Raw genomic sequence first — 12,448 nt, forward strand, 5'->3', positions numbered from 1 at the left:
CTCATGTTCTGAATTTAACCACTTAAAAATCTAACCTGCTTAGAAGAATTAATTTATGAGATTATAGACACAGAAATTAGCCTAGATTAGGGAGGGGCTAGTACTATTATTCTTAGTCCATGATACGTTTCTTCCACCTCCTACTTTCAGAGCTTCCAGGCTGTTCTTTCCATACCTACTGAAAAACATACTCATTCCCTCCAAACTGTATATCACTAGATGCCTTGTCTTTACCTTGTTTTTCTCATTCCTTCCAGATTTATGATAGGAACTACCTTCCTTTCTCCTGCTTGGGCTCAGACAGTGAAAAGTTACAAGCGACAGACTGATCCCCCTGCTCTTGGTGCGGCTCTTGCGTTCTCAGACATGTCAGTGGATTTGGTCGGCACATTTTGAAAACAGGATTTTAGCTTCATGTGGACAATGTGTGTTAACTCCAACCCAAATACCGAAAAAGTCTGAAAGGTTTTAAGGAAATAGTTTAACAGCAGTTGTAACTGGCATTTTGGCAGCATGTCCGTCAGGTGGTGCCATCAGTCCGAGTGGCAGAGGTTCTTGCAATTAGCTCCAGCTGTTAGTAAGGCAATCGGGTTTCTTCCTGTGGGAGCCTATGAAGAGGGTTTAACTGAGTTTTATTTATCCCCAAAGCCTGACAAGCCAGCGTTATGTTATCAAAATGATTTGGGACAAAGCATTCTCAAATATTCTTTGAAATTCATTTTAACTCTAAGCAATTTGTCACATAAATTTCTAATGTGCTGCTATACTCTCAGAAGATTCAGTTCGTACTCAAAACTGCTGGAATTGGATAGTGTGACCTGTTTTGCCTGAGTATCCTAACACCACACCTGGTTTAAGGTCATCTGTAACTAGAGAACTAGGGTTTGTTGTGTGTGTTGATCACTTACCAGTCCCCAGGGTTCCCTCTCCCCAAAAAGCACCTGAAAGCTCTGTTGTACTGCAAAAAGGAGAGATTGCTGACTGAATAGCGACTGGCAGGAACTCCCCCGTCCTAAAGTCGAGTTGAAAATTATTTTAGCCGTTAATCCGAGAGCACAGCATGAGGTAGGAAGGCGGGGTAACGCAGCCCTGGCTTCGGGGCCCTGCGGGGCGTCTTAACGCGTACGGTAACGGCTCCGCGTCGGGATTCGGTTGTCTTCAATGGGACCTCGGAAATAGGTGTCCGGCACTGCGAAACTCTGAGAGCAAAGTGCTAGAAAAGTATTGCTGCTTATTGCTGCCGGCCCGCGGCGCCGGGAGGGAGCCGTGAGGCTGCGCGGGCGGACGCGGGGCCGGGCGTGGGCGGAGCCGGGGCCGGTGGGCGGGGCCGCATCGGTCGCTCGGCGCTCGCAGGAGGCGCCGCATCGATAGCTGGGCGCTCGCGGGCGGCCCTGCGGGGCGGCGCGGGCGGCTCCGGCATGGCAGGGCTCGTCAACTTCGAGGATGAGGAGGAGGTGCGGGCCTACCTGCAGAACCTGCACGTCGAGTACAGCTACCAGTGCTTCAAGGAGAAGGACCCGGAGGGTAAGCGGCCCCGCCGTGAGCCCCCTGCCCGCTGCCCCGGGGCCGGCGGGAGCCTCAGCCCCTTCACCGGTGCCTTGCAGGCTGCCAGCTGCTCGCCGACTACCTGGACGCCGTGAAGAAAGACTTCGCGGCGGCGGCGCGGGTGCTGCGCGACAATTGCGACGCGTACGGGCACAGCGAGAGCTGCTACAAGCTGGGCGCTTACCAGGCCATCGGCAAAGGTGGGCTAGGCCTGGCCTCCGCGTGGCTGCCTCGGCTTACCCGCCGTGCCCGGGCTCCCGTTCCTGCCCTCGGGCCTCCAGTTGCCCCAGTCCCCCCCCGCTGCCCCTCACGCTGCGCCGGCGCCGTGGCGGGGGTGTCGCGGGTTCATCACCCGCAGCACGGAGGGTGCCGGGCTGTGGTGGCCCTGCCAGCAGCGTGTGAACCCCTCTGTGCAGGGGCACCTTGACGCGGGGGGGCGGGTGGTGCCTTTGAGGAAGCACAGCGTTTGCATGGTGCCGAACATCTGCATGTCCTCCTGACCTGCAAGGAGGAACCGCCTGTCCTGCCCCTTTTATGGCAACGTAATAAAAGCTGGGAAAAGTTGGAAAACCTTACACTGCTTCCTTCTGAGGAGTCACCTTAGGTTAGCCACATGTATTACTTTTCTTATAATTACATCTGTATAAGCAGTAAATATATCCAGTGCTGAATGTTGCTGTGTGTTCTGTTCTTAAAGTTTGGATTTCTTGTCATCTTGCTGTTCTTTTTTAGAGAAAGTAAGGAAGAAATAAACTTAGACTGGTAACACTGCTTATATAAGTGGGCTGCAAGTCTGTCCAAAATGTATCTGCTGGTACAGTAACGGGAAGCAGTTACATCAGTGAGGCTTCTTCCAAATTACAATAATAAAGGAACTTACTATTTTTACTTTTACTGTAGTTCAAAACTAGTAGTAACCTCACTGGAGGTATAGTGGCAAAAGAACACTTTGCCTAGTGTAAGCTGTTAAGAAATCCATAGATGTAGTAGCGGAAAGAATGTTTAGTGGGTTTGGGATTTTTTTTTTTTTTTGTCTGCATAAGCTGTTGTGATTACTGGGGAGTGGAGGAGGGTTTTCTAACTTGAAGATGTTAGGAAAACCTGTCTGAGACAATGATAGTGCCTTAGAAGTCCAAAATTTTTACTGTAGCATCTAAAGTGAGGGATGCTGTTTCCCAACACTGGGAGGCATGCCGCAAAGCAGAGCGCTTCTATCTGGTTTAGCATGTCCTTACAGTAATCTTTTGGTTTCTTGGCTGACAGGTGGACTCGACCCAGATTTGAAAGCTGCGTACAACTCTTTTACGAAGTCATGTGAGAAAGGTGGGAAGAAGTCAGTAAATGCGTGTCATAGCGTTGGGCTGTTGGCCCATGATGGGAGAGTAAATGATGGTAAGCCCGACCCTGTTGGCGCTAGAGACTATTACACAAAAGCCTGTGATGGCAATTTTGCCCCTAGCTGCTTCAACCTCAGTGTAATATACCTCCAAGGAGCACCTGGGATCCCTAAGGACATGAGCAATGCTTTGAAATACTCGCTGAAAGGGTGTGAGCTGGGGCACGTGTGGGCTTGTGCCAATGCCAGTCGAATGTACAGACTGGGAGATGGCATAGAGAAGAATGATGCTAAGGCAGAGGATTTGAAAAACAGGGCAAAACAGTTGCATAAAGAACAGAAAGAGGCCTCAAGTTCTTTAACGTTTGGGGAGTAAAACTGTCATTATTAAGACTGCAGTTTTAAATAGCAAGTGAACTTGTTATTTAAATTACGAGCTTTTTCACTTAAAATAAATGTCCTGTATTTGGATATGCAAATAAACTTACGTTTTTGTGGATGCAACAAACTACTGACTGCTGTGCCTTTCTAAGTTTTTGAATATAGAAGTTAAGTGTATTGCTGAGATCCTTCCTCTTTAAGGAAACCAAAAACTTCTGGCCTTTTGGAATTTTGTCCACATGATTTCAAGTATGAAAGGCTCACTTTCGTGTCTGGTGCTTCAGTATCAAGCCTTGTGTTTGGACCAGTTCTAACACACACACAAAATCACAGTTGCAAGTATAATCCCAGTGAGGACATTCAGAACTGTGCCATCTCTCTTGCAAGCAGGTGTGGAACTTTGATAGCATGCGCATTTGGTGATCTGCTCTAACACTGCTTTGTACCGCATGGCTGGGGAAGCTTCAGTAGGTTTATTTGCTGAAGTAACATTTGTTATTCTCAAGTTGTGTTCAGACTTGCTGGTATAGTTACTTTGTCATCATACCATCAAAATGGCACTCGTAACTAGGACAAAAAGATGAGTTGTTATAGGGGAAATAATAATTTGATACCTTGCAGATGTTTAAATTATATGTTTAATGTCGTAATTTCATCTGAGAAGTTTTGATTTCTTAATTCAGTCCGTAGGTTTTACAGGTTGTTAGTATAATTATTTCATTTGTGCAAATATTTCTTATTTGATTGTAAATCAATGTTACGGAATTATTTGATATAATTTGATTTCTGAATAATTAACAGTTGGAGCTAAGCCAGAAGTTTCGTGTACATATTCAGTAACAAACTGGGTTCAGGAAGAAAGGCCATGTGGGAAAGCTGTGAAGAAACTGGGGTGGATCAGCTCAGCATACAAGTAAAAGCTGTTGTATAGTTGGTCAGCTTAGATCTAGAAACATTTAAGTCACGTTCAAGTGATGCCAAGCCCAAAACAGTAATGAGCTTGTGTGGTAGTATGTACATAGGAACATATCTGCCTATAGATCTTGCAAGTGAAATAGGCAGGAGAGAAAGGAACTTAATTGGCTCTGCTGGGCAGATGAGCTACAGGCGCAGAGCTTAAGAGAGCAGAAGATTGTGGAAGAATTAAGAGACCTAGGAATTGGCCTAGATCTACTGAATTACCATGTATATCCAAGGCCAGAGATTCCCTTTCAGACAAGGCATGCACATAGGTTTGAATGCCTTTAGCCTGAATGTTGGGTTTAGCTTCTTTTGTCACTGTGTGCCTGACTGCTTTAGGATTGCTCTCCAGCACACCGTGATCACCCCTTACTCAAATGACAGGCAAATTGAACTTGCCTGCCAGCTTCTGAAACGTTATGCTCTATTTTTTATAATACAGATTTAGGGAACAAGGTGCTAACTGATCAGATTTTGGACTCAAATTTATAGCTTACATATACGCAAACTGTTAACTAAATGTACTATTCTGAAGCAGCTGTCTAAATAAGTAGGGCAGTATATGTAAATGTATTCATGCACTGACATGGTCTTTTATAGTATGAATATATGTGAAGTTTGTGATATGCACATGGATGTTTTGCTGTAAACTCACTGCTGGTTTAGAAGATGAATGCTCTGGCTAAGGTCTAACTAAAGGTACAAACTTACTACTGAAGTGAATTAAGTGGGAGAAAAAACCACCACTAGTTTGCCTGTTGTCGCAATTGCAAGCCAAATTGTTAGAATCTCATTGCATGCTGCCTCAGGCAGAGCATGTGTGAGTTAAAGCAGCTCTTCCAACTTCATGCACTTTTAACAGGCCTCTTGGAAGGGCTGTGCTTGCTGCTGGTATAGAAACCCCAGCACATAGTGTAGAGACAGGTACGCTAACGACAGATGGCAGTCCATGAAAACATTCTTGCATACCGTGGGTTTAAGGTTACGGCTCTTGTTTTCAGCAGCCTGAAAAAAATATTAACAGTGGTGAGAAAAATGAGATTAATTTTTCTGTTAACACAGTTAATATTTTATGGCAGTTCGGGAAGGTAAAGCTCTTTTAGAGGAATACACTTTGCCTGATTCTTTGCTAGGTACTGCTCTGGGCATTTTTTTCGCTTGGGAAAGGTAAGTAAATGCTACCTCTGTGGATTGTAACAGTCTAGTAATAAAACAGTTTGGCAGCTGTGTGTTGAGAAGTAAGCAATTACTGGTGGCTCAAGGCATTGGAGAATTAGGTGACATTTTAAGCCAAATCTTTTTTCTGAACTTGTAACGCTTACTGCCTCTGAGTGCCCTGTTCAGATCCCCAGTCCAAACGAACCTGCCCCATAGAGCAGGCTTTCTTTCACCAGGAGTGATTGCCAGTGATTCCCCCTGGGGAACTTCCAGGCAGCACAGCACATGGGCACCTGGGAACATCCTCAATAAAAGTGACATGCATTGCAGATAATTAAAGCCACATATAAAGTGCATGTTGCATTTTTTCATAGCACTTGAGTACTCAGAGACTTGCAGATTTAAACATTATAAAATAAACCTTTTTCATAAAAGCTGTCATACGTGTTAGTATAGGTAAGTTTATGAAGTTATCACCCAATTTTGTACTGCAGGTTGAAAAGGCAAACCCAAATTAAGGAAGGCTCTTTTGTTACACTAAACCATCATCAAAAGCAGTTCAAAGTATTTTCAGGCTGTCTCTGAGCAGTTTGGTGCCTGTTCTGGACACACATCTTTTTTACACAGACATCAGTGATGCTGTAACCGATGCATTAGATGGGTAAAGGCCCCCTCCTGTTTGACCATTTTCCCTCCAAAGTGGTAAAACATCAAAAAAAACCCCAAAACCTAGCTAGTCTCATATCAGTGTATTATAAATTGTATGTAGTTAATTCAAATGCAGTCTATAGCAGACTACAGACACGACTAACAGCAGTCTGCTCTCAACCTAGAGATTATGTTCAGGAGACATACTCAAAATCCGTTATGAGGTGAAAATTGTACTGCAAATCTTGTCTTATAACCATCTTCCTCTGATATTATGAGGGTATTACCAAAAGGCTGATATTTTCCTGCTATTTCTTTTTAACTGATGTTACAAAGGCTAAATTTTATATCCTCTTAGGAAGAAAACTGTTCCTCCAAAGCCTCTGAGGTCATAAATAAAAAGTTATCATAATAGCATACTTGAAAATATGGAAGATGTCTTGATCTTTTCAGGATCAGTGGATTGTCTAAGAAATAAAGGAGTTTATCTCATCTTCGGAGCTCCTAAACCACTGTCTGCTTTCACTTGTTTGTATCGATCTAAGTATACAGCCGACCTCCTTTAGTAAAGCAGCAATATACTTCAGAAGGAATGGTGACCAACTCTTAATTAATTACACAGATTTAGGAATACATGGCTTTAAATGATGAAAGCATTCACTGTGGGATGCCTCCTGCAGCTGTGAAAAGATTGCCAGTGGAGTGTTGGTTTTCTACCAAGATGGTGCCACATCATGTTGTCTTGTTAAGCGTCGTTTGGATTAATTCTGGACAAAAGATGATGCTGGGTAAAGAAGCCGTACAATGTTGCAGAAACAGAAAAGCAGACTTGTTCTGGTGGTTCTGTTTCTGTGTTACATTATAATAAAAGCCCTATCAGTAACAACTCTCTGCAGTGTGTCTGTGAAGGTACTTCTTGCAGCTGTACACACACCCCCAGGTGGAAGGTCTAGGAGACCTTCTATGTCTAATTGCCACACCAAGAAAGCAAAATAAGTGTTCCTTCTTACAGCACAAACTTTTTGTACTATGTGGAAAGAAACTCACTTTGTCAGCAGTTTTTCACTTCACTGTGTGTGAGAGAATTCTCTTAAGTAGCTCTTCTCCTCCTTTGGTAGATGGAGAAGAAAGAAGGAAGAATTCTTCTCTCCCTTGTGCTTCCCAGCATCTCGTCCACTAGACCACCAAATTATACAGTTCTGCTCAGGGTTGGGCTTTTTTGGGGGTGAAGTAAGAAGGCAGAGGGAGGAAAAGGAGTCGTGGTTTAGCAAGAAAACAAATTGGAAAATAAGCAAGATATCCAGCTGTATTATTATTGCAATGATTTGTGCTGGGATAACACCCAGGGGTTCAGTTCAGGTCCTGATATGGGGCCATTTGTGTGCACCTGTAATGACACCCCTGATCCAGAGACCCACGGTCTGATTCAGGATTGTACAAAGTCCCTAGTACATATTTCAGTATCACACACTAGTATCTTGATTTTCCAGACACTGTATCAACAATATGGTCCAGAATCCACACAAAATATATTTATCTAAGACTCTTAAGAACTTCAATGATCAATTCTGTGCCAAATTTTTGAAGTCTAATGTTGTATGTCACATCTGTAGCCTCCCGGTGCTTTCATTTTTCAGTATCCACACTTGAAGCAAACACAATAACCACTAATTACACTACTTTCAGATTATATCGCATATTTCTAATTTGTTGTTACTGCCTTCTACTCTAACACTAGTTACAACTACCAATGTGATTACATACAAATATAATGTAAGCGAACAGCTAATCTACTGCTTACAATTGCCAATGTAATTTGTTCCAAATATGATGTTTTATACTTCTTATATACACACTTCGTTTTACAGTCTTGTTTGTAACATAGTAATCTGGTTTTGTAACGTAGTCTTTTTTTGTAATGCTTTTTTCCCGTAGATTAACTTGTAAGAAATTTGTGTGATACAGAGTTACAAAAATTAAGGCCACTTTGGAGTGGTGATTTCAGATGGGGATTTGTGAACAGTGTAATTGTAATACATACATATGTTTCGATGCGTGAGTATGGTGGGAGTTTGCTGTGAGACCTCATTCTGTCTATGCAAAACTGAAATATGGTGCTTTAAACATACCCTGGAGAGCTTTTCTTTGCAACTGAGAGACTTCTGGTAAAACAGAAGAAAGAAAGAAGATTAAAACTCCACACGTTTATACAGGAGTTGTCACCCACAGCATTCTAGTGCACTTCACCCAGTGAATCACGAGAAATAAGTTGTTTTTCAGCTCACAGAGCCATTACATAGGGAGCTAGGAGAAGAAAGCCCTCAAAGAAAAACATTAATTGCTTGCCCATGATGTAATTTCATGACTTGAAGATAAGGCTAATTTGAATTTATGTTAGGAGTTCCTTATTCTGACAGTCCTCATTTGATACTTCATGGCCTGCTCTGAGCATTTCATTGCTCACAAAGAACACTGCAAAGCAAGCTGTTTTCCTTCCAGCTCTCCTGCGACTGGAAGCACGCCATGTTCCTAGAGCCTCCTGCCCAGGAAACTCTCCTTGCTTTGCAACAACCTCTTCTGCAAATTCCTGAGAAGGAAACCTATATTATCTCTACAGCACGGGAACGGAGAACAAGGCACTGAACACTGAACAACTATTGACTTACTTCAGGTCACACAGTGTCAGTAGGTGCCCAAATTGATTATTATCCAAACAATATTTAGCATGGCAAGGACTTGTCAATTCTTTGACAAGCCAAGAAACACAAAGATGGGAAACTGGCCTTTGAATGTTATTCTGATTATTTTTGTGGAGTATTATTCCGGAAAGATGCAATAGCCACCTCAGCACAAGTGTTACTAATAACTGCTGAAGAGAAAATAAGAAGCTGTGACACTGTCAACACTGCAGGCAGCCTTGCTGTGCTGCCTTCAGGGAAGTGATTTTGTGTGCCTTCTCAAAGTGGAATGTTTTTTCTACGGCATTGTTTGCTTGTTTGTTCTGCAGTTGGTACAGAAGAAATATAACGTATCTTACTTATCAGGTAGGCTGGGACAGAGTGATGTTAGCTGTCACAGGGACGCCAGCCTGCCTCAGTCTGGCAGCTCACACACCATGGTATATTCAGAGAGATTATATATAATTTGAGGTAAAAAGCTTTAGACCGTTTTGAAACGCTGCGCTTATTTAAGTTCTTTTCTGCTGGGTTTTGTGAGTTTTACATGTTCCTCAGAACCTAGGGGCTGATACCAGAGCATGCTAGGGACTGACATAGTTACAAAAGCCATAGAATGAACAAATTCAATACAAGCGATGGTTTCTATAGGAGGAGCACAAAAGTAAAGGCTTTATTATAGCAAAAAGTAAAAACTTCCCATGCCAGTTAACAGTTAACCAAAATATCTCTGCAGTGTACTTTGCTTTGTAATTTCTGTTTTCTGTGTATTAGCATGAAACATCCAAGCATGTTTGCTGACTGCTCTGTTCATCACTCCCGCAACAGCCTATAGACATTTCCAGATCATGCTATCACCCTGTAGTGACAATGCAGATCTATTGATGGTTTAAACTGCAACACAAATTAAAAGCTAGTTGATGCATTTCTATAAATGATAGGAGATGGGTGATCCCTAGTGATCAGCTCTAAGTTTCTGTGAACTTTCTTTCCTAATCTAATGCCATCCTAATATTAAACTAAAGCCTATGGTGAGAATGTATTTTCTTATGCAGTAGCTGTATGTATCCCTAGTGATCTTTAGGTAAGAATGTAAAGCATTCAGTCCTTTCAAATGCAGGACAATTTTGCCTTAGACATTGTGCAGTTACAAGTTGCAACCTAAAGCTATACTTACACCATAGCAGAGCCCTGGAAACATTTTATATATACTATTTTCCCCATTATAATCATTGCGGAGCAATTTCAAGAAAGAGTTTTGATCTATGATTTGAATAAATAACTAACCTCTGCTTCATTTCAGTGACTATTTTCCCTCAGCATTTTGCAGTACTGAGCCAGAATACTTGCTGTCATCCCACAGGCAGATGCATTGCAATATTTGATGAGAACTTCAGGCCAAATTGTGTAAAAATTGTGTATGTTAGAAGCACCAGCTGAAATGCTGCCCTCTGGAGAGCCAAAGGTGAGGTCCTGTGCCAGAGTGCAATGCCAGCATGGTGCACACAACCTGGGGAAATGGCATATAGAGGGAGGCAAAGACATCTGGTGCTCAAGAGCCCACTCCTCACACTGCTGAAGAGCAGCAAGATTCAGGCTGCTCATGCTTCGCTTAGTGCTCTTGAGAGCCATTACTGTTGCCTGGGGACATACATAAGGTGACAGAAAGAAAGTTAGCAACATCTTTTGATGTTTAAGTATGAAAGAAAGAAGCTTTTTGATTCAGTTCCTGTTCAGTAGGCTGAATCACACGTATTGTGAGACTGGGAAACAGATATACCCTTGAAAACTAATTACACTGAATCTTAATAGTGGAAAATTTTCTTTCAGTAAGGTCCTTGTGCAATCTGGGATATGGGATATTTCTCTGCTTTTTTCACGTCGCTGCAAATTGATCAGATGAATGTGTGGAGAGGAATTGATTTGAGTACTCTCTGTACTTGTGGAGTCTTGAACCAGTAAGCCACAAACATAAATGCTGTTTCTTTTTAGAAATCGCTATGTGCAGTGCTGCTCAGCCTATGAATATAGTTAAAACCAAAGGGACTCTGCACACTTTCCGCAGCACATCAAGCATCAGCTTCCCTCAGCGGGGAGCTATGTGATTGTTTTAAAGGACTTGCTGGAGTGTAACTTAGCTTGGCCCGAACACTCCAAGAAGACAGTTCACAGCACAGCTGTTGAAGAAAACCAGGATCACAATACTAGAGAGTCTGAGAAGAAGGGTGGGTTCACAACAAAAATGAGCCAGAATAAATTGCATAGCAGAGGAATTATTTCTAGCTAGAACTTACCTGGCTTTATACAAAATGAGATCAGCTGATCAATTAATTCAAAGTTAATTCTATTGTTTCTCATTGCTCAATCAATAAAAAACAGGGAAAGCCTTTCAATTTGGCCCCTGAAGCATCTCCTGATCCCAGGAAAGCATCATATCAAACGGCTTTCTTCCCTGATGCCTCCAGTGTGCAGCAAGAGCTACAGTAACACTGTGTGTAACAGAAAGCCTGCTAGGACTCCTTATAGATGCTGGACTACCTTCTTTAGCTCTGGAGTTAAACAGATGATGATTTCCAGAGCTTGGTATGTGTCTTCCTAAAGGAAATCATCACAATCCAAAGCCTGTTTTGCTAATTTAATGAAGGAACCAGATCCAGATCATGGCATATTCAGATCAGGTCTTTCCTGGAATATAGTTGCAGATCAGATTAAATTAGCTTTCAAGATATCTGCAAAGTGTCTGGACAACCTGAGGCAGAAATTATTCACAAGTCCAAGACCTCCTCTGTTAATTCTTCTACAATCCATATGGGGTGAAACTCTCAGCAGGAATACATCCCTATGGCACCAACACGTGGCTGTTGATGTGAATTTATTAAATAAGAGCCTGCACAGAGTTTAAACCCTTGTGGCACAGAGGAGTTGAGGGCTGGGACAGAAACATCTTTCATCACAGGCTGATTCACTTTCTATCTGTAGCCATGGCTGAACCAGTGGGTAGGTGCACACACACACAGAGATCTGATTTTTGGAAAATGAACAATTTCTTTAGTCCAGACCCAGCTGTGCATTTATTTGATGGGATTGCAATAGCTGTTTGAAGCATTCCCAGAACCCATTAAAGGCTGAAGAGGGCCCCACCACTTCAGACCGCAGGCAGTCTAAGCGCTCGGAGTGGGTACAAGATTAGAGCTAGCCATCTATATTAAAAAAAAAACAACCCCAACCCCACAACAAAATCCAAATGTTCTCATGATCTGGCGAGCCTTTTGTGTGCTGTCCTCTCTACATGCTGTTCAGCTGTGTTTTTCTTATTTTCCTGTGGGAGGGCTGTTCCCTTGGCTACCAGTGCTGGCCTCTAATAGTTGGCATTTGGGCACTCAGAGCTAACAGGATGAAAACATTGCTCTGTTTTTCTTCCATTCCTGCATAAGCACAGGGAACACAACTGGACAGGTTTCTGGCAGGCAACAGCTCCAGACGATACTACGGCATCAAGTTCTGTGATTTTGCCCTGCTGTGCCCTTCCCCTCCAGGTGCTGCACGGGTAGACGTCTATTTCTGCTGGCCACTGCCTTGTCAGGGAGGTGCTGACGGGAGAGGGGTGAGGTTTGGGGCTTGTTTCTCTGCCCTCCTGCACAGGAGATGGCACTTGCTACCTTCAGCTGCTCCAGCCAGATGTATTTCTTTGTAGCCACATGCATCGGCAGCAGTACATCATAAGGCATAACATGCACAGCTGGTT

At 43.1% G+C, this 12,448-nt stretch overlaps 1 protein-coding gene across 1 annotated transcript; it reads left to right on the plus strand.

The window, feature by feature from the left end:
* The first annotated feature begins 1,324 nt into the window (after window positions 1-1,324).
* Window positions 1,325-3,389, plus strand: LOC130157274 (cytochrome c oxidase assembly factor 7). Its single transcript, XM_056356699.1, has 3 exons — window positions 1,325-1,524; window positions 1,605-1,745; window positions 2,809-3,389. The coding sequence occupies exons 1-3, from the start codon at window positions 1,419-1,421 to the stop codon at window positions 3,255-3,257; spliced, it is 696 nt and encodes a 231-aa protein (XP_056212674.1). The 5' UTR covers window positions 1,325-1,418; the 3' UTR covers window positions 3,258-3,389.
* Window positions 3,390-12,448: the final 9,059 nt, after the last annotated feature.

Source organism: Falco biarmicus, chromosome 11 (genome assembly GCF_023638135.1).
Source record: "Falco biarmicus isolate bFalBia1 chromosome 11, bFalBia1.pri, whole genome shotgun sequence".
NCBI lineage: Eukaryota > Metazoa > Chordata > Aves > Falconiformes > Falconidae > Falco > Falco biarmicus.

What these genes read in the sequence shown, in the direction of transcription:
- LOC130157274 (XM_056356699.1), top strand. Translation starts at nt 1,419, where the DNA reads ATGGCAGGGCTCGTCAACTTCGAGGATGAGGAGGAGGTGCGGGCCTAC. An exon ending in CAAGGAGAAGGACCCGGAGG is followed by an intron (nt 1,525 to 1,604) that starts GTAAGCGGCCCC and finishes GGTGCCTTGCAG; the next exon opens with GCTGCCAGCTGCTCGCCGAC. An exon ending in TTACCAGGCCATCGGCAAAG is followed by an intron (nt 1,746 to 2,808) that starts GTGGGCTAGGCC and finishes CTTGGCTGACAG; the next exon opens with GTGGACTCGACCCAGATTTG.